Consider the following 24,835-nt stretch of genomic DNA (forward strand, 5'->3'; position numbering starts at 1 on the left):
CAAAACCAAATCACACGTGTTGGGTATATCCAAAAAGAAGTTTTGAAATTATTATGGGATGGACACATTTTTTGGCAGTGCGAAATTTGGCAATTTTTACATTTACACACAATATGGGGAAAAAAACAGGCAAACATTTTGACTAATTTAGTTTACTGAGGAATTTTATGCTAACTTGGGTTTAGCTAATAACATTGAGATTTTTTTAACAAATTTTTTCTCTACTGAAGTTTTTTTGGTATAATTTAGAATTTAGCTTCTATTTTAGAAATAGGCTAACATTTTTGACTAATTTAGTTTACTGAGGAATTCTAGGCTATGTAGGAGTTCATCTAGTAATTGAGCAATGAGCTAGCTTTTTTTGGGCTAATTTGGCCTCTAATGAAATGATTTAAGATAATTTGGAGTTTAGCTAATATTTTAGCAATATGCTAACATTTTTGGCTAATCTGTTATCTACTGGAGTTTTTAGGCTAATTTAGAGTTAAGCTTTTATTTTAGCAACATGCTATAATTTTTGGCTGATTTAATGTACTCAGGAATTTCATGCTAATTTGGAGTTCAGCTAATAATTAAGCAACGAGCTAGCTTATTCACAAAATTGCCCTCTCCTAAAGGTAAAAAGTAAAAATGTTTTAAAAAATAAAATTTTGAGAAATGCTAATTTCTTTTCATATTTTTGCTTTTTTTGTGCCAAAAAATAGACATAATTTATATTTATTAAAAAAAAAGACAAAACAAAAGAAGGTCATGAATGCAAATACAAATTTCTTACACACTAAATTAAGACTACGCAGCTCCTTCTAGGTTCAGATCAGTAGAAAATAAGCTCAAATGGCTCTTTTACTGTTAATGGTTGGCAACCCCTGTGCTAGAATATAGTTAAAGCTAAAGTAAAATAACAAGAAAAATGCAACCCTCCTTGTTTATATGTCATTCCATAACAGATATTTGTTGCTTTTAGTTTATGGATCAACATTTGCTTCAGTGCATCACTACCTTCCATATTAAGAACGTATAGATCTGTGCTTCAAAGTTTGTATACCCTGTAGCCTAAAAGCTGTGTACATTTTCTGTGTGTAGTTCAGAAGGTGTCTATTTCACCCTACAACGGCTGAAGAAAAGACAGAGGGTGTTCTCCTCCCATCCATGACAGATTTAGTCATAAATCTGGTGGATTAATACACAGCCCCCCCTCAAGGACTCTCATGGTGTGTGTTGTTGAAACACAGAAGTCACTTAAAGCCAGACTCTGGGCGCTATTTGTCTTCAGCTTTCTTCCCTTTCACCTTTATTGATGTCACAAACAAGGCTGCACACACAAACACAGAGACTCACACGCACACACTCACCTCAGAACTTAACATTAACGAGTGTGTCTGGGGAAGAATAGAAAGAAGGCAAATTAACATGAGGAGGTACCTGTTAAAACCTTAAATGCGATGTATTAATTGTATTAATATTATTTATCAGACATATTGAAACATAATTTTTTGGGGGGAATATTTACTAAGAATTAAATCAACAAACTTGGCTCACTGCAACAGATTTGTGACTGTATTATTACATTTAACCATAGTTTTACTCTAAGCTGTGGGTTTTACTGTGGCTGCACTCATCCTACATGAATATAAACAATCAGCATGCTATCTCTTTTCAGCCATAAAAGATGCCCCCAGAACACTCGAAGCACTCTTTGTATGGAAATTGAGGTTCCACTTCTCATATTTTGGCCACCGGACTATCATCATTGCAGATAGATCCGCTTTAGTTCATTTCCACGTCCAGCTGGCTTCCCAGAAGCAACCTGGACGCTTAGACATTAACACCGCTCAGAGCGGCACGTGCACGGAAAGCGGGGATGAGTTCACATCATCTCCATCCTATTTCTCGTGGAATAGAAGAAAAGATTAATTTATGATGCATTTCACTGGAGGGGTGTTGTAAGTTAATGCATGCGCCTCAAAGGTGTCTCTTAAAGGATGAAGCTGAAACAATAACTTAAATTCCTTGGTGAGGTTTCATATTTAAATCACTTTCGAAGTGCTTCATATGGAGCTGAAAAACTTGGATTTTGCTCAATTTGAGAGGCTTTTGGACACTTGATCATTCCCGATACACCCTAACTCACACTCACACAAACAAACAAGTCACATTTAAGTAAAAGCTTGTTTTTTTTAGTTACAACACAACTTTCTTCCTTTGTTTTCAGTGTTTCAGTGCAGGATTTCTCCTTAAGTGTACTCTACATTTTCATTTAAGACTATCTCCTCATGCAGGGATTCAGAAAGAGGCCAAAGCAAACACAATCTCTCGAAGAAGCAGGCTCATTTTATTCTAATGTAAAACAGTCAATTAGGAAGGGATCTAGTTTTGTGTTATCTCTCTTGAGCACTCTGCCTGTTGGTAGACTTGATTCATCAGCGGCTGAAACATACACACCACTGTAGCTTCCAGTCACACTCCCATAATCACAGCTCCTCGGTGTGACAGATGGGAGGACTTCCCATTAGTGCTTCTCTCCACAGACTACAAACTTCAATTTTTCTTCATATGGTAATCTGTAATGACAAATGCCGCACTTTAAGTAACACAAACATCAATGAGTTCATTCTGTAACTTTCTCCGTGCAAGTTTTTGATGGGAGTGATTGATGTGCGGCAGCGTCAGTCCAACTTGGCTCTGTTGATGTTTTTGAAGTCTCTCTTTGTCAGCAGATAGACAGTGCGGTAACATGAGTGGCACCCCCCTGACTCATCAGCCTACTTATTGCCTGACTCCAGCCTCCAGCCTCTGGCCCTGCCCCATCCATCAAGTATTTATATAGAGCAGGTAAAGATCAAGACCCCCCCACCCCGTCCTCCACTGTCAGTCAGACTGAGCATTGATCTGAGGTGGCTTCATCTTTTCTTTTGTTTGTCCCTGCTGTGGTAGACAGCTCAGTATTGCCCGTACACCCGTTGAGCCTTTGTGCTCCATAAAATTCAAAGCTATAATTTGCGGCTTGCCTGAAATTGCCGAGCTGACAGTGCCTGTCCCGATGAATCAGAACTCAGATGAACGCGAGGTCCAGAGATGTCACCAGCGTAATGAACAAGGCTTTGGCCTGCAGCCTCTTTTCTTTGAGAAGTCTGGGGCTCCGGGGCAGGGCTGATGCTTGTCCCCATCCCGCACGTGCAATTCCTATTGATCCAGTAATGATTGATGTCCTCCAGTGGCTGATTTAGCTCCCCCCCAGTTTGCCTGCGCTCAAAAGGGTGGGCTGAGAAAAACATTCAGATGTGGTCGCTCTTCCTCATTTTCTTCTCATTTGTCTGTTCACGTCCACTTGCTCTGCTTCAAGATTTCATTCCAGATTTCCTTCATTTGTTTATAGTCCCTAAACAACAGATACATTCGTCCGGATGTAAAAATGAGTGGATAAACGCGTGCAGTTGTGGGTTTTGCAGGGTTGGTGACGTCCGGTAACAAATAAACTTGTGTCTTACCTGTTCTGCGCCTGTACCTTCAATTCTTTAAAAACTTTTATTTCAGCTTCACTTTATGCATTTTTCTGGCTGTTCTGGGTTTAAAATGTTTCATTTCCAAATTTAATTCATGGACTAATAATTAATCAATGCAGAGAACCAAGGGAAATAGCCAGACATATTTTTATTGCTTGGCATTTTCATATTTGGGGTCAATTGTCATAAAATGTGTATAAATGTTTACTGAGCAACTGAATAGAAGAGAGTGGAAAACAAGTTTACGGTTTAATTTACCTGGACTTTTAAAAGTTAAATATGAGCTCTGTATTGAAACAAAACTCAAATGTGACACAACTAAAGATGCTAAGAAGAAAATGAGAGGAGAGGATAGGGAGAAACAGAAGCTTTGGGCTTTTCTTCTGGTCTTTGGGATTATTGAGGAGCAAGAATCAGCTGTGATGATAAGAATCTGAAACCATGAAGTGCGGCACAAAAACAGAACCAGAAATGAACTGATCAAGAGAATCCAAACTTGGATGAAAAGAACCCAAACTCTGCAGAAAAAAAGGAGTTAGGAGGACGTTCCTTCAGCTCATCAGAAGAGCTGGGTCGCACAGCAGAGCGAGGAAAAGGGGCAGGGCTGCTTTAATGTGCACTGAGTCGTCCATAAGAGTGGTACCGGCATCACTTGCTGCTAAATACCATCATTGGTCATGGGATAAGGGCTAAATGCCACAGAGCTAAAGATGGGCTTTAGAAGGATTTCAACTGCATGTTCACACAGTTAACTCTGACTAAAGTTTTATTAACATCAAGAGAAGAATCTGTTTTAATGGAGCTTATAGGGTAAACAGAGATATGTTTAGCTTAAGAATGCAGCAGGAAAAGTAAAAGTGAATTATGACTAAAAAATAATTATTTTTCAATGTGCTGATGATGTCAATGATAATGCCCTGCAACAGACTGCTGACCTGTTCATGGTGTACCCCGCCCTCACCCAACTGTAGCTGAGGTATATTAAAAGGAAGAACCCCAAATCCCACTTTTGGAATGAGTTAGTCTGTTTGTCTTTGTGGAGCCCAACAATTGACTGGTGACTGTTGGAGCAGTCATGGTGCAGAGGTACAGTGGTTGACCGGCTTGGTTATTGCCTTGCCTGCACATTCTCATTCAAGATTTTGACGCATGGATAAGGACCCTTCTGTGTCACTTTTTGACCTTTTGGGTGTCCCCAGCTCGTCGTTTTTTAAAGTGCTGGCTGTTCCAGTTAAATCAGCTGTACCGGATGTGGACTGAACCTCAAGTTTCATCTGGTACCGGTACTCTAACCCTAGCCCGGTCTGCGTCCGTCAAAATGTGACGACTAGTGAATGAGAATGTGTTGGCCATGTGTCTATGTGTCTATGTGTTCTTGGGCAAAACACTAAACCCCACATTGCTCCTGATAGTTACAGGTTGGTGTCAGTGTAATGCTGTGCTCACATTGAACATAATTCTTGCAGCAGAGGTGTCCAGTTTTAAGTTAATGATCAGAGGTCCTGCAGCGCATTTTGAGCATTGGGCCTGGCAGTCTGGCAGCAGCGTGAGGGCAATGTTTTCAGAGTTTGCATTTCTGAACTTTGGCAAAGAAGACACGTCACATCAACCAATCCAGCTTTATCCCCGTTACATGTTGATGACATGATCAATGGATGAAGTCTAAAACTAACATTGAGAAGAATCTGATCATTTTTCTCCTGAATTTTAGAAAATTTTTATTATTTGCTAGTTACAAGGCTAAAAAGTTCATTTGATTTTTTTTCCTCCTCTGACTAATGTGGGACAGCAAGTGCTCAAACTGGGTCACTGAGACGGCGATGCTGAAAGCGGCCGTCATTCCGATACAGCTCCTGCAGTAGATGGTGAACCTCACCGTACTGGGTGAATCTCTGAATGATCTCATGAACCCAGACATGGAGACATGATTACAGGTGTTTTGGAAGAGCTCTTCAAACAAATAAACCTGATCTTTCAACATAATCTGTGTTTCCATTCATTGTAAAGGAGATGTACCGTCAAGGCTTCCATGTAGTGATGAAGCTGAAAACTTTTGGACAGTCGCTCCTTCCACATGTCAAGTTTATGAACACGTTTTTGAACAATCCAGCAGCGAATCTGACGTGCATCAAAAGAGAGGCGGAGGATGCAAATTTGACAAGCAAATCGCGCTTGGTTTAAACCTAGTATAAGGCAGCATAGTGTGTGAATGTATGTGTGTGTGTGAATGGAACTCTGACTATACAGCACTTTAAAGAAAGGTAGTATGCTGCAGAGTATTTAGCTGACCCCCATGACCCTGAACAGGTATAAGGACGTCTAGAAAATGAATGGATGCACAACATATCCACACAAATGCTTTAGTACACACACAAACACATTCATACAAATGTTGATATATGTATTTTCGTAGCAGATATATTTACCCCGTCTCTGTTTACACTCCTGAAAACAACAAGAAAAATACTATGAATAAAATCAGATTTGCTCCAATGAGGCTGAGAACATTCAGCAATAAAATAACTGTACAGTCATTCTTGGAAACTCAGTGGAACACATGTGTCAAGTCACTAAATTCTCCACTTGCTCTTCATCTGAACAAATTAAAGAATCTCACTCATATTCCTTATGCGTTTAACACAAATGGTCTTTTTCTGTCTCCAGAGCAGACGCTTTTCATCGGCACAACTATTGCTTTCATGCATAGTCTTGGTCTCAAATGACCATTTATTATTATTCATTCAAACCTTCCTAACGCAGATAGATTCTTCACAGTGGTGATAGCCAAAGGGAGACAAAAAAGGAGTTATTATTGATGACTATGAGGTAAAATGCTTAATTTGCACCGTCTTCAACCAAATTATAAGTCATATTGAAAGCTGCTGAATTTGCATAAATCTCATTAGACTGCAATGAGAGGGGTTCATAAATCGTTATATTAATTAGTCATTTTTGCCACCCTTTCATAGGAAAATGGGGTGTATTAATAAAACGAGAGGGGTGTGTGATTGTGCAGCCTAATTGGCCGTTGTGTTAAAAGGTTTGGTGCATGGGTGACAGGCTTGATTTAGTTTGGCTTCACTTCTTTTGTCTAAGTACCTGCAGGGAGGAGTGAAGGATGAGCGTCTCAGTGCATGCAGGGTGTGAATCTGGCTGGTTTACTCACTCCACCATCTATATTCTTGCTTTTGTAAGTTTAAACTGAACCACCTCACAGCTCGGGAGGATTTGCTTGAACATTTTTACTCCTGACATGCGAGCAAGGATACAAGTTTGAGTCCTTTTTAAGGAAATTGCCACATCGCTTTAAAATTACTGATGTTTTATTTAAAGAAGAAAGCAAAACAATGAATGCACAGAAGAGCAAATGAAAAGAAGTAATGGAGATGACCTCCGAGAGCCTTCTTTTAACATTTTAATTAGCAGATTTTAGAGGTTTAATCATAAGCGGTTTGTAAAGAAGAAACCTTTTGGAAGTTCATTTAAAGGGTTTCGTGTTCGGTTTTATGCATCTTGTGTTTAACCTTTTGACCCAGAAATGACAGTTCGACGTTTATTTTTAGAAGTAGAAATGTAGCTAAAATGTGGTCTGAATACAGCTAATTTTCTGTAGGTTAAAGAGCTGCATGTCGCGTTATATGAGGATAAATGCATCTGCATCATAACGTTAAAGGAAAAGAGGCAGACGTGCTGCTTCTGTACTCATTGACTCTGCGTTAAGAAGAAACATCCAACAGTTTCCTTACATTTAAACCTTAAATTCAAACAAGGAGAAATAGTTATTTTATTTTATTTTTTTAAAGAATAAAACACAAAGTCTTGATTGAAGACATCAACACAGCTCAGTTAAGAGTCTGGTTGTTGGTGGGGTTATAAGGTGGAGCGTGACATTTCAGTGCTGAAATTTAAATGAGAGAAGAATGCTGATTGGATAAGTGAAAGGCAGGTTAGACCTTTTTGGTTCAGAAGAGTGAAGATAATTGCAACTGATTGGAGCCGATAGAGTGAGAAAGATCTCAGACAGAAGATGCTAAAATGTGATCAAGTTTACCAAAGGACCGTTTTTTTAAGGGCGGGTTTTGCCTTAGTTACATGCTCCGGAACAGCAGATTGACCCATGCGGTTCTGTGGGTTTTTGGGTTGTCCGTGTTTGTGAAGGGACCTAAAAAGGAACTGCTGCATCATTGCGAGTCTGTGGTCTCTGACTTTGATATTTTGTGTGTGTTGCCATTTTTCATCCGCAGACAGCCCGTATCCATCCATAAAGACAGTTGGAATTAAGACCTTCTGCTTGCTTTAAATGTTTTTTTTCATTAATTTTCTGCTGCATGTGTTTGTTTATCTTATGTTATGTATTTTTTATAAACCTGATTAAAAAAATCCTGCTGATAAAGTCACTTCCTCTGACCTAAAACCAAACCTACGAGTTCAGCACATCAGATGAACTGCTGTCAGTAAATCCAGGGATAAACAGACAAATCTGGATTTGGCTTATGTGTGTCTATGTCTGAACAATGCAAATGTTGCACATATATGTAATTTCTGAAGGAAAAAGTGATGATGATGATGATGATGATAGTAGCAACCACAATTATATGACTTATATTAAGTCATCAATCGATCTAATTCTGCAACTGAAAACTTTCTGATTTCCATATTTATTTTCACATTAAAATGTATTTCAGGCTTTGTTCTTCACTCTACTTTGATGGTTGTCCAAAATGACTAAAGGGCTGATTTCATTTCATTTTCTGCCCTCAATGATTGTTTGCATCAGTCAGGAACTGGTCATGTTGTGTCCAGATTTTTGACCTTTGACTCTTGCTGACAGGTTCCTCTGTGGCGCAGCTTAAGGCAGTAGACCCCGAGGAGGAACCTCTGCTGTTCGGGGTCACTGGAGAAGAATCCATGAGGTTTTTTTCTGTGAATCCGGACACTGGCGTGGTCTGGCTCCGGCAGCAGCTCGACCGTGAGGTGCAAACTCCACACATATCAACTTCTTTTCTACATTTAGTCATGAAAGGGTTTTTTAAATCTCTTATATCAGAGCTCAGGAGGACAACAGTCATATTTGCAATGACATGTAAAATACCCCATCTCCTACGCCATCACATGCATTAGCAAAGAAAAAAGCTCTGCAAAGACGAGTGCGCATTTTGAAAAGTAGGAGATGGAATGTAAATTATCAAATGATGAAAGCAGTGAGCATCCAATATGAGATAAAACACACAAAGGTCCTGAAGTTCACGCATTTCTCAATCCTCTTGTTTTTCTGTTACTTTGCATAAAATTTGAAATGTTTCTTTGTTTCCTCCAGACCATGCAAGAGATGCAGGTGGTGTTCTTCGTCAGTGACAAACAGGAGGTAGGAGCTGAATCGCTCGTAGTTCTGATGGAGCTGGACCACATGTGACCTTCATGCCTCTGTTTCACCTTCATTCTGTCTCACTGTGTCTGCTTGACTCAATTCACTTAAGTTAAAAAGTACACCACCAACATTCCTCCCACTCTGCCCTGCAGGTGATCTCGGCCACATCGCTCCTCTTCTTCTTTTCTTGGCTCTTCATACTCGCTGCATATTTTCTGTTATACTTCTCTATTGTGTGGAGCTGCTTTGTTAAACTGATTTCCAAAGGTGTGTCCTCCTCTTCCTCCTCCTCCTCCAGGTGGTCAAAGACACAGTAAACATCCAGATTGGAGATGTGAATGACAACGCACCGACCTTCCATGGACAGCCTTACACCGTGCACATCCCTGAGGTAAGGGTGACACAATTTACTGACGTCTTACACACAAAAGGAAAAACACAACATTGCCTAAGTAGTGTTTAAAGACTCACTCAGATGAAAATTGTGTTTTTAGAATGTTTTTGTGGCATTTTTCTATTGATGGAGGACATATGTAAAGAATACTAAGTTCAAAATTGTATTTCTTTATTCAAATTGTTGTGAATGCAGGAGCAGACAAAAAAATGTTTGAAAAAGATCATAGAAAATAGGCTGGGCGGATAACAAGCTCCCTGCTCTGCTCTATTCTGATGCATCCACTTGAAAACAAATAGATCCTTGAACATCTTTGTTTTCTTTGTCTGAGCTGACATGTGAGGTAAATATGTACGACTGGATATTTTTAATATTGCTCGCAATTTTTGTTACAGCACTAATGTTAAGCTGGCAGCGTGAGAATAGACAGATCGAAATTCAAACATTGTTTTTTAGTTTATGCAACACTCATGCATTAAAACAACAATTTGCCATGGTAAAACTTACAACTAAAAGCAATAAATAATACAGGAAAAGGAAAAAAGTGCATCATTCAATCACTAAAACAGGAATTGCTAGATAAAAGGGAAACATTCATAAAATGCTTTCAAATTCTTAAAACCTGAAATAATAATACATATAAAAGAAAACCACATAAATACACTGTGGAAAAAAAAAAACAAAAAAAAAAAAACTTTGCACAGTTCAAGCCATCGTCTAAATATATTTCAACATTTCTCAGCCTAGTTTAAAATATTTATTGCAGTGGTATAAAAGTTGTTCTTAAGGATTTTTGTGCTGTAGCGTACCTGTAGCATTTCCCTGACGGCAACAGTGAGGGAGGGGGCTGTAAAGCTGAAAGAGGGGGCGGGGTTTCTCTGTGCTAATAGCTCCGCCCAAAATTCATGAGTGAGGTCAAGTTGAGTCAGCTTTATTTGTCAAATATACATTCATTAATGGATTACATTTCTTTCCTTTCATTCCTTATTGCAAACAGCAATTACAATAATAATAATAAAAGGAGTAAAAACAGTAGGATCTAATGTGCAAAATTAACATTAGGAAGTTTAAAGACAGAATGAACATGGTAAGATGGGTTGAATCATAAATTGAAAATAGTCCTAAAAATAGTGAACTCCTGCTGCTCTGCAGAAATTATGTCCTATGAAACAACACAGATTTTTTTTGAGCTAGGGTTAAAAAATGGCATAATCAAAATTTATGTAAACAAAAATGTAAACAGACGAAAATTACATTTTATTTACATGAAATGGAAACAGACATTAGACATTTTCTTCTTTTGGTGGAAATTAAAAATGACAACTCTGTTAAAATCCCTAAATATATTCAGAAAAAATGCATAGCTTTCTTCAAAGAAATGAAAAGCAATTTTCTGCAAAATACTTTTCTTCTCTTCCCAGTTTCTGTCACTTCCTAGTCCCCCCTGTGAATTTGCTACCTTCCCCCTGAGCTCTCACTTCTCTCCATCTTTATGTCTCCTCTTTGCTTTCTCCTGCATCTAATCCTTGATATGAAGAAATTGCCAGAGTGGAGGGGGGACTTCAAACAGGGGCTTGAATCCACACACACACTAAACACACCCACATCCCTTGTTGTGTTTATACTGTGCACACATCCTTTTCTGAGTTTTGGCCAAATCTTCAAAGCCTCTGACTTTTTCTCTTCCCAATCCATAAAGTAAAGGAAAAGTGAGAGAAATGAGGAGTATTTAGATGAGGTTGTTTAGATCACCCACAAGTGAATATTCTCCACTGTGGCCACTGCTCTGGTGTGGGAGGGGGGACAGCCGTCCACATGCAGACTCCTCCAGCTCTGAGAACAATTCTGTGCTGCTGGAGAAAGTCATTAAAAAAGACTGTTTGACCTCATGCTGCTCACATATTGTTAGTTCTCCAGCATCACTCAATCCTGCCGTACTATAAAATTCAAGGCTTGTGTTTCGGGCGAGGGGATGTGGTAATAGATCAGAGCACTTAAAACACTTCCGATGGAGTTCCTTCAGTTTTTAGTGTTGGCAGAAGCCTGGAAGAGTGAACCAAAGTTCAGTCAAGACAAACCTTGTTTCTGTGAACTAATTCACTCTTAGTTTCCAGATTGTGTATTACAATAATAATGGAGTTGAATCTACTTTCTGTAAGCTTCGCTCCTCCTTAAAGCCCCATTTTGATCATCTTTTGATCTGGATTTTAGATTTGGAGTTTAGATTTGGAAATGGTTTATTTCAAAGAATCAAAACAAAAATAAAATGACAAATAACAGAAATATAGAGATCTATCAAACTTTGTATGATTAGTCATCAATTGATTGGAAAATATATTTACAAATGCATAAATCTGTGAATAATTTAAATAAATATACTCTAAATTACAAATAGTAATAGTATTACTTCTTGTTCTTATGCTTACAGAACATGACACATTGAAACCATTCAATATTAAGTTTGTCAAAAAGTGTTTAATTAATTGCTTGAAATGGAGAGGGAGGAACCAAACATACTTAATCCCACTCATATTTCTTAATATCTATTTTAAAATAATTCCCAGTGGTCTTTTAACTATGATTATGTCATTTTTAGTTGTTTTCTAGGACATGATTTCTGCACAGTGGCAGTAAGTTTGCATCTGCATTTTTTCTACATCACAAATGAGCTCATTTTTAAACAGCATTTTTGCGTCTTCTCCTGATTCACAACAATTTGAATTCAAAAATACTCAAAAATGCAATCCACAATCACAAAGAGTGCTTCAAAAACTCAATTTTCATGGGAGTGGGTCTTCCCCTCGTCTGTTTTGGAGCGGCTCTCGTCCAGGAGTGGCTTTGTTTCCAATTGTTCCCTCTCCTCCACCTTATCTTATTTCCCCACAACTTTTTGTTCCTGCATTTTTATGGCTTATTACCTGTGTGACCCCACCTGACCTCTAGAGGACAAAGCAAACACTGTGCGACATCACTTCATCATGCTGTCACTCACTGGACATGCCACAGTAAGTGGGGTTAGAATGCCATCAGCACATCAGAGGGAAAGATGGGAAAAGGTGACCGGAGTGAGAGATGACAGAGGAACTAAAGGAGCAGCAGAAATACAAATATTAAGATTTAACAAAAGCAAAATTGCCGGGAGCACAAAAGAGAAGGACAGAGGCCAAGCAGAAGAAAAAGGACAATGTGCTTAAGGGCTGTGGAAACCGTCTGGTGTGGAGTTGAAGCAATGTGACTGGAAAGGTGAGCAGTGCAGCAGAGAGACTCGAGTAGAGTCTACCGTAATTTCGTTTTAATTTGTAGAGCCATAAAGAGGGTGGAGGGGAGCAGGTGGGCTGCTAGCATTCCCTCTGTCAGTGCTAATGAGCTGTCCAGATTTACAGCATGCACACACTCAGGCAGCAAAGACTCGGCAGAAAGTGTAACGACTATCAACAGAAATAAGGTTTTGATGGAACAGCAGATGGGGTTCAATCCTGTCTCATATTGTAAAAGATGACTGAGTGAAAATACAACAGGAGCTTTTCATGGTCCCATCATGCAGGCAGGCAGCTCTAGTTCATGTGTCAAGCTCACAACTGTTCAGACTCAAAAGTTTTTTCTTTTATTTTCTTTCACACATTTATTACTTTGGCTGCTTGACCCTCAGCGTCCCGCTGAGAGTTGGTCCTTCCATCATTGGAACCATGATGCTTTCAAGCTCAAACCCTGCTCACGCTGAGCCCAGTAGGTGTCACCTCCTGGGGTTCCAGGACACAGAGGAGGGTTTTTGTGAGCATGTGTTTCAGTGTCCATCTCTAACGTACAAACTCATAATGCTGCCGTTTGAGTGCACACATGCTGGACGCTGGAAATCATGAAGTCAGGAATTCGATCAAAGACGCCTCAGGATTTATAATGATGAGCTTTTTTTAAGCATTCATTATCATGACTAGTTTGACTGTGACCTGGTCCACTAAGTCTTACGCTACAGACACACCGAGCATGTGACGCAGGTTAGAACGTACATTAAGCCCACAGTGTTCACACAGGACAAGCAGGGAGGGGCTTCTTCTTCTTTTCTTTTTTCACTTTTCATTAGCGCATGTCTGCCTCCTACAATTGGAAGAGTTTTGGTGCAAAATGTCAAAGCGGTGCAAATCTGGTGAATATTGCTACAGACTTTTTCTCTCACAACTCTATTCCAATGTATCAATCAATCAATCAATCAAATTTTATTTTTAAAAAAGAGCTTCTCATACTTTGCGCAGCTCGAAGCGCTTTACATTAAAAACAAAAACATATACAAAAAGAAAACCTTCACTATGGAAGACTTGATGTCATAGAACTCCAGCCGAGCACAAACCACAATTATTAATTTCTCCTTTATGATCAGTTATCAATGTGAATCGGTTGGTACTTCCATTAATTAAAAGGGATGCCTTCCATACGTTACTACCAAATCGGAGTCCCTGGTTGGTCCAAGTTCAACCTTAAATGAGTGTTAAATGGCCACGGATTTGTATGTAGAGTTTGAAAATAGTTGTAGAAACGCGTGAACGCAAGTGTTTTAAACACGGAATCCAGAAATAGACAATTATGAGCAAAGTGACTGAGGTCTGTTTTTTTCCCACATCTGACTAAAGCTGTTAGGTGCAACAAATCAAAGAAAACTTGTGAAGAAGACATTTTGGGAAGTTCTTTTTATTGGGGAATTAGATTTTCACTTATTGTGTCACCTTTTCTGTTATTATCTTTTCCATTTACTGCTGACACAGTAAAGCTTTTTGATTGTGTTATCTAGTGTTTTTTTTTTTAAATACAGCATTTATATTTTTAGCTGTTAAACTGGAGACTTGACTTGCACAAAGTGGCTCATCTGTGGATTAAATTTACAGAGACTCAATGTTTACAGATAATATCTTTGTTTTCCATTTATTCCAGAGCCGTGAATCCCTCAGTTTGTTTCATTGTGTTGTTTTTTTCTTTCATTTATATTATTGCAGAAATACAGATTGTATTACTTTATGATATTTCAAAAAGTTCCCATTCATCCTTGTTGTTTCTGCAGTTTACATACAGCATGGAGGAACTCTGCTTTCACAATGCACACATGCAGGGTTGTGGAGCTGACTTCTGACCACAACCGTAAAGCAGCACACACACAGAGGTATTAAATGTCTTGGCAAACCAGGCAGACGAGTAAGAGTCTTCAAGTGAAAGATACCCAAACTTAATCCTTTTACCGTCTCTCAGGTATGTCAGGCAGAAGCTCAAATCCCTTCACTTCCTTCATACTTTTATCAGTTGAATCTCAATGTCCCTCTAACCTACAGTGAGCTCAGATGAACTATGGCTGATGTTAGGGCTGCAAAAGATCTGGTGAAAGTCTGATTTTTTTAACACAAAAAAACTTTTTTTTTTTTTTTTTTGATGAGATGCTCGACTGCTCTTTGCACCATCAGTGCAGCTGATGTGCAAAAGACAAAGTCACAGCGGCAGCATCTCAGACCACCAACTATTCACTGCTTTTGTCTCCAAACAATTCTGGCTTGAGTATTTTGAAGACGTTTTCAGCATAGAACGTCTAAATGAGCTAGTTTTGGAAAAGACGGCATCTTAAGTTTCTTCTCTGTGGATAAGATGTTTTGATGTAAGATGTGATTCTGTGGCATCAAAATAAATGTGAAGTGTCCACTGTCACTGTCAGGTAAAAAGACTAATCATTCCTTTTTCATTTTATATATTTTTTAAATCATTTTTTGTCTGATAGAAAACATTTTTTTAATGTTGCATTATGAAAAACATGTAATTTATGCTTTTCAAGAATTGTCCGGAAACATAAACAAAACCTTTTATATTTCATAGTAAAATAAAATATTTGTAAAGCAACTTCCTTCAGCTTGCACACAATTTTCAGCAAAGTGATATTGTGTAATAAAAAAATACACTCTGGCTTTTTGAAGATGAAGCTGGATTTTTTCCAAAAGGATCTTTTCCTGCAGAATCCAGGGGTTGCTGCTGAGTTGTGACTGGTTGACAGGCGGAGGCCTCAAAGGGAATTCTCACTGACATTAAGACCCTAAGCCTCATACACAGAGATGGAGGGATTTAAAGAGAAAATGAAAAAATTGAATAAAAAACACTAAATTGAATCAAAATTGAACTCACCTTCAGCTGCCGTTTGTTCTGTTTTTCTCTTTCAGAGATTTTGGTGCAGAAAGAACAAAGACAGTTTCAGTTACATTTTTCAAATTAGTTCAGTTTTTAAAAATACAAAAAAAACATTCTGATCATATTCTTTAAATACAATAAAAAACCTCAGATATACTGACCTGTTTTACTTAACAAGATCTGTCAAGTCTCACAGGAAGAAGTTAGCCGTTTCAATCTTGACTGAAGCTTTCTTTGACGTTTCCATCTTCTTCTCAGCCCGCTTGGCTTTGTGGTAAATTTCAAAGTTTCCTGCTAACATTTAAAAGCATAAATACCCGGTTTTTAGTCCCTGGACCTGCTGACTTATCATATCTAGTGTATGAATTTATTGTTTTTTGCACTTTTTTCTGCACAGTCACAATGACTCAGGTTTTGCTGATAACAGATGACGATACAAAAAGATCTTCAAAGCTGAACATACTAAAGCAGGAAGAGAGGGGAAAAATTAGATTTTAAATCTGAATTATAATCATCTGCTCTATAATTAGAAAAACTGGACATTATTCTTCTCAAATTTGCAGTAAAAGTTTCTAAAGCTAACCAGCTCAAATATAGATGCATTATTCCTCAATTTTTTTCCTTTAAAAAAAATCCTACATTATTTTATAGTTGTCATTTGATCAATAAAGCTTTTCTATTTTTATTATAAAAAAACAAGGTAGATGCAAGATGTTTTACTTACACTGCTGTTGTTTTAGGGCATTTTTTTTCCTTTCTCGAACATGTTTTGCATAAAAAAACAGTCTCTTTGGATGACTTTAGTTGAATTTGTTAAGACGTTGGGTTGTAGTTCTCTGTAAGTCTTAGTAATCAACGGAACCATGAAATGGAAAATTGTAGATGTTTTGATCTGAAGCCATGTTCTGTTGTACCAAATATAAAGAAGTCTGAGTTAAAGGGTTCTCTTAGTTTTCATACTCTGTTGATTCATTTTACTTTGCTGTTTGTTTAATATTTATTTTGTAATCAATAATACTACAAATTTCATGATTTGCTGAAATTTGTTTGTTTCTTTTTTTTTTTTATGCATCCTAAAATATTAAGATATAAAGTTTTGGTCAAAAACAAGAGGATAGAGGATCCAAAATGCAGAGAACAGACTTATATTTTGGAACTAAACTCAAAGTGTGACCAAACCATAAACCACTAGAGAATGAAAAGTAGATACCCTTCCAATGGATATATGAAGTTAGATTTGTTACAGAAGTCTGTCACTTAAATTGTTTCAAACTTATACGAGATTTGTATCTGTAAAAAGATTTTGTTCTTGAATAAAGTGTCTGTTAAAAAAATTTGTACCAAAAAGTAATTTGTAAAATGTTTCATGACTGCAGAAAAAAATAGCCGTCCATAAAAATTCTTTGTGTGTGTAAAAAAGTTTGTGCACATATTAGTATGCGTATTGATTTAAAATTCAAGTCACAAGTAAGAGATTATTACAATTATTACAATAGAGATTACAATTATTTTGCTTCACAATAAATAAACCAATCATCAGCCTTTCACTGTCGCCCAATCAGAGCACTGCTTGTACGAGCAGATCAAAGGTATGATATCCTTTCCAGGAAAAAAAAAAAACTAAAAAAAGCTAAATAAAATGCTTTTTCATTCTACAGAAGATGACAGAATATACCAGAAATATGGTAAGTGACGTTTTTCTACAATGTTGCACCCAAAAAATATGTTGATCATCATAGTACTTTTTTTTTTCTCCTGGTGTGGATTTCATGCTTCTGATCAGCAGGTCCAAGCAGGGCTCTGATTGGGTGAAAGTGAAAGGCTGCTGATTGGCTGATTTATTGAGAAGCCAAAGAATTATACTGGTGACTTGGATTTCGTGCACATTCTTGTATGCGTACGTGACATTTCACACACAGACAAAACATTTTTTACCGATAGACAACTTTTTCCCAGACACAGAAACAAATGACTTTTCACTAATACAAAACTTTTTCATGGACTGACACTGACGAAAGACACACAAATCTCTTATTAAGAGATCTACACAAATTCGGTATGAAACTTCTTCATGGACGGACAATAATTTTGTAACAAATCTAACTTCATACAAATGAGATGATGAGAATAAACTGAAAACCAGACACTTAAAGACACTGAGTGCATTTAGCTGACTTAACAGAAATGAAGGAAGCTGTGGATGATGATCAACTTGATCCTGGTGTGACTGTGACAGAAGGAAGACACAAAACACGACAACAACCAACAAGACCGAACAAAATCCTGTGAGGGTAAAATCCTCGCCGGTTTAAAATGTTCCACCTTTTGTCCACATGACTAAACAGTTTAAAGTGAAAAGCAGATCTAGGATGTGAGGAGTCAATATAGTTTATCCTCTGAATATTCTGTTTGTGTTTATGTAAAAACTACAGAGCCGACAAAGAGCCCGTACGTACGACCAGCTCAGAGCATCCTTCTGAGCTCGAGGGTTGAAGCAACAAATGATGCCAACGCATGGTGTTGCCACCTGTAAAAGTAAATCACCTTCTTTTTCTTTCTTTTTCTGTCACTTAATCTGACTGAGCATGAAGAGCACCTTGGTTTTTTGCCGCTTGCAGAGACGGGTGCAGATTTGGTTGTCAAGAACAGGAGAGCCGCTGTGTTTGTGAGAGTCTCCGAGTATTTGGAGACAGAAAGACAGAGAGAGGTGAGGTGTGAAAAAACTAACGGAAGTAAAGAGGGAGTACGTATGGAAGCACTGAAACGGGGGGAAGACGGAGAGAGGACGGCTTGGGCTCCCAGAAGCCATTAAAGTTTGATTCCCCCACTCCTCAGTCTTTGAATAAATCAACCTGTCGCTCTCTTTCTACCCATTCTTTCAAGTGTGCCGTTCCCACCCCCCCATGTTCTCTCCCACCCCGCCTTTGGCTCTCTCATGCTCAATAACACTATCTGGGCACAGTTGTGAATTCTGACAAGGTCTTGCTGACATGAAAGACATTTATGTTTCTTGTCTGCCTCCATATTTTCCTGCTGCTCCTGTTTATGCGAATGTCTTTATGAAGAGAAAAATAATGGCTTCTGCTGCTGATGGCATGTCAGTGAAAACAAAATTCTTCGGAAGAAAATAATTAACGGGTGGGAAAATGTTTGTTTGACTACAAAGCGGTCCGCACACCTCACCAGCTCTGCATGTGGAGATGTTTGATTCATCCAGCAGGTTTTTCTGCTTCTGTGACCAGAGGTTTACTTGATGGAGCTTCAGTCTGATTTGCACTCAACTATGACAGAGATGGTGAGATCTGCTGTAGAGATCGGTGATTTGTTTTAGAAAAGCAAAGGGAAACACAGGAGAAGCATTTTCTCCCAGTTGAATTCCACAATTTTTCCTTCAGGTTCCACTCTGATCATCTTCTGATCTATTTTCAAAGCTTTCCCTGTGATCTTATCCAAAAACCTTTAGCTTTTTTAGGACATAATTTCTGCAGAACGCCAGGAGTTTGCTAGAAATTCACTTCTGAGTTGGAATGATGCTGGTGTGGCATGACCTGACTTCATTTCCCATCATCCCTTGTATCTCCCTAATAAAAACAAAGACGTGCACGGATCTGTTGGTCTGCAAGTGGTTGCATTAGAATGGGGCTGAGCAGGGAGCTTGCTCAGCCTGGTGTATTTTCTTCATCACAAATAGGATTTTTTTCTTCGAAATGTTTTTGTCTGCTACTGGTTCACAATGATTTGAATATGACAACAAAGACAGTACCTTACCATGACAACAACGTTTTGAAATTTACCATCATTATAGCAGATGAGAGTGGTTAAGCTTTTATTGTTTTTGTACTTGTTGGTTTAAAAGAGTAACAAAGAGTTTAAGTATTGAGAGATTATGTTTCCATAATTTCCAAAAACATGATGAAAGCATCAAATATTTAATTAAAAACTCTAAAGACAACATTTATCCAGTTTTCTCTATTTTAAATAATGCTCCTTTTTTGTTGGGGGTAATTTTTAACGTAATCTTTTAACCCCTTTGATGACTGCATTCATTTCCATCTGTGAAAAACATGACTTGTGTTTTTGCTTTTAAGTAGATGATAAATGAGAATGAGTTTGGAGCAGAAGTGGTTTGATGCATCTTTCCATGAAAAGGCATCAATGGAGCTGAATGTATTGGATCATTATCATTGCGTCATATTTCTCGAGTAGGTTAAACCTGAAGGAATAGTGCAGCTTTCTGCTTGACCACTTGTTTCCGGGCCTGAATCCATCTGAGGGCCTGTTTAGGGTTGGAGGAAAGCCCAGTCGGCCTCGTTAGCTGGAGTTCTGCTGCAGAAGCTCCGCTGAGGAAAGCGAGGCCGGCTGGAGCGCGTGCAACATGGATTAATGAAAAAAAAGTCACAAGATGCTTTAATTAGTGTGACTCCTTTCTTTTGCAGAGATGGTGCAAGCAAGTGACAAAGCTTAGGGATATTATGTTGCATAATCCAGCAGAACAAATGCTAGACAATAATCCTGTGAGATGGCAGGAGGATGTCCAGACTGATGCACTCAGATGGAACGTCCCACTACAGCTAATGGGGGAAAAAGTCCTTTTTGGATGGTCAGTTTGTTTACAGCTGGTTTTGTGTAAAAATGCACCATCAGGACAAAATGAGGTTATTAACTGACCCAGTGAATCCCTGTGATTCTGTGAATGAGGTTTGACTCAAATTCCACCACCATAATCTGAGTAATGGCGTCATTCACACAATAAACACTTTAAATAACTGCTGCTGAGTGTGATTACACATAAAATAATTATGTGGAATTGCTTTTGAACATTTTCCTCACTTGTTTTTTTCTTTTTTTTTTTAAATCATGCTGTTGTTCGGGCGCTCGAGCTCATTCTTAAACCTGCTGATGTCCTGATGGTGTAAACCAATGGATTTGAAATCTAAGTGAACTTTTCTTCTTTATGTTTACATGGAAATTACATGGTGAAAGCTGTTCTAAAATCTTCTTGATTAAAAAAAAAAATAAAACAAAATAAGATGTTTAAGTTCTCATTCAGACTCACAGCATGTGAACATGCAGCTTCAAAAGTCCAGAAAAGAAGTGACGTCCTTCAAAGACGACTGAGATGGTCAGACATAGAAGCTCTGATCTTCTGAGCGTTTCAGAGCTGATGCCTTGCAAAAATTCTTTCAGCTGCTCCATTCTTCCAGTGATTAGTTCGTCCTATTGGTTATTACAGCTGTATTGAAGATTTTGACCTGAAAGTCAGTCTTGGTCTTGAAAGTTTACCATTGATCACTTGCAGTTTTCCCTAATCCAGCCATACATGAAGGATTACATGTTGGATCAATGAGGATTATGTGATCTGAAGGTGAAACAATCTATGGTCTGATAAAGGAAAGTTGAGCAGCTGAACTAGAACTGCATTTGGTAAAGTGGCAAAGTGACAACAGATTAGAAAATTGTTCATCTTTGGTTAATTATCTTGTAACCTGTCATAGCATGAGGAGAAAAACTGTGAGTATTCTGTACAATTAAAAATAAAGAAAGAGGCTGATTGGACAGGTGTGATGCACAGACAGGTTGACCAGAGTAGACAGCAGCTGGTGAAAGGTGTTTGATTTCTATAATACATTTTCTTAATTTTCTTCTTAACATTTTGTGTTTTAACTGTTCAAGAATTCTCCCTATATTTTATTGCTTTTGTTTTCAATCTTCTCCACAAACACACTCCCTTTAACTCGCTTCTTATTGGATGTAAATATTTGATGCTTTAGTCATAAACTTGCTGTTGATAGTTTGCAGCAGTTCAGTAGCTTTACCAACTTAGGGAAATAAGTTGAAAAAACAGGCAATATTTGTTTCTTCTGTAATGTATGAAAATCCATGTTTGCATTATGTGAAAAAATATTAAATAATTCTGAAGTGTTGAAGGTATTTACACCAAGCATTAGCTTTGCCTCCTTAACTCCAGTGATGCAATATCTTCTTAACCAATTACAAAAGCAACAGGATCAATACATTTAGGCATGTAAACACGCTAAAGATGACCTGACAGCATCTGACTAATTGGAGAACACTACAAAAAACCCGTGTGATGCTAATGAAGCTGTCAAATCCGTTCTGCGGTTGCACAAACTGTTTATGTCCCACATAAAGACGCAGACACAAACACCTGCACAGAAATAAAGGCCGCTCTTCTCCTGGTCTCTTACTCCCTCATGTCTTTAAAAGAAAGGGGGAACTGATTAAAGTTAGAGTTTTATGGCAATTTGTGGAAAATATGACAAAATAAATAAATAATGCCAGAGTTTCCTGTTCCCCTCGGCAACGGCCGTTTATATGATAATCAGTTCTACTCTAATTTGCATTTAATTTTATTCTAAAAAATGATTTAAAACGCAAAAATGAAAGATAGGGAAAATGACGGGAGCCAGATTGTTGCGGAAAAAAGCAAATAGGTTTATCATCTATCTTTCACTGTTATCAGGTATTTCATTATCAGGGACTCAGTGTGTCAATGTGACTTTCAGATGTTTCTATTAACTGTAAATCCTGGTTTGCTTTTTTACTGCTTTAATAATATTAATTTCTTTGCACAGATCATTTTATCCAGCACAATTTGATCTGCATCTGGCTCTGTTAGAATACTATTTATAGACTCAGAAAGGAAAGCCTATCGCAAGGTTCATTTGCAATATGAAGCAGTTCAAACCTCACAGATAAAATAATAGAATTTGCCAAAGGGTTTTATTTATTTGCTAATATTTTGGACGTTTCTCTTGATTTTCTTTGCTTACAGGAACAATTTAAGCAACACGATGTGATCGGGGCAAGTTCTCCTTAGAGGGCATTCTCATCTGATGATCATGTCTTTACAAGACCTTTTCATCAGATCATGTTCTCATCAGAAAAAAAACTTTCCATCAGATCATGGTTTCTTCAGATCATTTTCACCTTAGAGCAAATTCTTATCAGGTGACGTTTTCTCAGTTGGTGTTCTCCAAAAGTTTATTCTCCTCAGAACATGATTATCTTACTCTGGAATGAAAACTATTTAATGCAAATGTTAGAAAAAGTCTTTGGATGTTAAAAACAAAAAAAATCCCTTTTTGACGCTCTGAATACAAGTTTCACATTTTGAATGAATAAAACTTTATTTCTATAACACTTTACGATGTCATCAGGGACTTTAAATTGTTTTACAAGAAAAAGAGGGATAAAAATAATTTTTTAAATGTAGTTAATTAGGATGAAAACTTATGAAGAAACAAAACATGAAGGCATAAACCTACAAAAACCAAATAAAATACATAAAAGATAAGAATCAAAAGGAGTAAAGGAAACAATGCCACCACCTAATGAGTATTAACGGCCATTCTTAATATGTAAGTCAGTCGTTCATTTCCCCTGTTAAAGGTGAAAACGTTTCTGTAATTATTTTGGTGACAAAGGTTTGTTTTTTTGTTTTTTTTCCTCTCTTGTTCTGATCCCGTAGATTTACTCCAAAAGGAGACAAAGCTTCGACCAAAGTTTCAAGGATTCCCTGTAACAGCTTGGGAACCTCTTTTCACGCCTCACATTTGGGATTGTGGATTGATATAGATAATGGTAAATAACAGAACGAGGGTGCAGAACTTGCTGATTTGGCCCGTCCTTGTACCCTTCCAGTGGGATCAGTCCATCTGTTTCTCTCTGGCTCTGTGGATCCCTGCGGCATGCTGGGCCTGATTACCTTTACATCTAAACAAACAGCTCCGGTGCTCTGGAGGCAGACAGCCGTGAGCTCTGACGGGGCAGCTCTGGTTGGCCAGTTGCTGCACTAGACTGATGAGGCAATAAAGATTTATTCTTCTTACAGATAAAACCTGCACACTTCTTGCACCTGTCCTCTACTGAAAGCTTTTCAATTGTTACCTTAATTTTCTTGCCAATCAACAATTGCTGCTCCCTCATGCATCACCTCAATTGTTATTCTAGCTTTAATATTCTTAAATAGTTATTTTCTTTAACTAATATTGGGAAGGAAATTGAAGAATGCATTAATATTAGCAGAAATGTTCCTGTTCTTACTGAAAATGTGAGACTTCATTGCACAGCGAGTGGATTATGCTCGGTCTGTTTTTTTCCTCACGGACACACGACCACGTTCTTCCTCAGAAACTGTCCTTGGCCCGCTCCTCCTCCTGTCTGCTGGAGTGAAATTATTTTGTCCGGCTCAGTGCTTCTCCGCAAATTTGCTCTGCCGGGCCACAGGGTGGGCCGAGCGGAAACGAGTGGAAAAACAAGATGGAAGAGGAGGTGTATAATTGTAGATGATTTTTGACTTCAGTTCTGTACAGTACACAAAGACTCAGTCGGTTTTACTGTAAATGCTGTATTGTGTTTTCTTGAGCAATACAGCAGAAGTTCATAGGCCACAGGAGGTCAAATGAGTTCCCAGGGAAAGGCTAAATGTCACAACTCAGAAGAAAGGACCTGAACGGTCAGAACAGCAGGCCGGGTTGAAAAAGCTGAAGTAATCTGAAATCGCTTCAAGCTGTTTCAAAACACAAAAGCTACAAAAATACCTGATAAAAGGAAGGAATTCAGGACACAAAAAAAAGGTACAAAAATATCAAGTATGTTGGAATTACACAATAAAGCAGCAATCTGGCAAAAATGTAGCTGTCAAAGGTATGCCTAAGAGGAGGTTCTGGGTGTGATTTTACAGATTAAGTCTATAACAACACTGTGCCTTTTGATTTTTGTTTTACATCAAGTTAATTTCTGTAGATAAAATACAATTCTGTGAGTATGGAGCTTAAGCAGTGGGCAGCTGGACCCAACGAGGAAAGAACTGGAAAAACATGTTCTGTATAAAGAAAAGCAAAAGAGTTTTGATTGTCACACAGTGTTCTAACTAAATTCACTGCGTCTCTTTTTTTTAATAGTTTAATATTTTTTTTTTATAGTTTTTTTTCATGCCTTATTCTTAATACATTTCTAAAATAAAAGTGAGTTTTAAAATCTCACAAATCCAAGTGAAGTATTTTCTGTAAGTCTCTGTTCTTAAATTCTTCATTTAAGGCTCTATTACCTTAATTCCAGAACTGGTATTTTAAATGGAAATCATTTCTGGAAGTTTTCAATTTAAAGTGAAACCATAGAGTTAAATTGATTTAATGATATACCGGTAAAATTAAAGTATGATAATATTTAATGAGAGAATAGGATAATCGATTGTGCATCTCTTATGTCTAACTGAATTAATTGGCAACTCAAAGTTTATATTTAGATTGTTTTTGAACTTTGCTGATCTATAAAATTACATTTGAGAAATAAATAAAAACTTTCGTTTTTGTACAAATACATATATATATATATATATATATATATATATATATATATATATATATATATATATATATATATATATATATA

The 24,835-nt window shown here is 37.7% G+C and overlaps 1 protein-coding gene across 2 annotated transcripts in view; it reads left to right on the forward strand.

Annotated features, from left to right (window-relative positions):
- cdh23 (cadherin-related 23) overlaps positions 1-24,835 on the forward strand; it is a 168,380-nt gene that overhangs the window by 34,056 nt on the left and 109,489 nt on the right. For both annotated transcript variants that reach the window (XM_024298075.2, XM_024298076.2), the window contains exons 4-6: positions 8,335-8,477; positions 8,821-8,868; positions 9,170-9,262. In XM_024298075.2, the coding sequence (XP_024153843.1) occupies positions 8,335-8,477; positions 8,821-8,868; positions 9,170-9,262 (284 nt within the window). The remainder of the gene's footprint in view (positions 1-8,334; positions 8,478-8,820; positions 8,869-9,169; positions 9,263-24,835) is intronic.

Source organism: Oryzias melastigma, linkage group LG15, assembly GCF_002922805.2.
Source record: "Oryzias melastigma strain HK-1 linkage group LG15, ASM292280v2, whole genome shotgun sequence".
Classification (NCBI taxonomy): domain Eukaryota; kingdom Metazoa; phylum Chordata; class Actinopteri; order Beloniformes; family Adrianichthyidae; genus Oryzias; species Oryzias melastigma.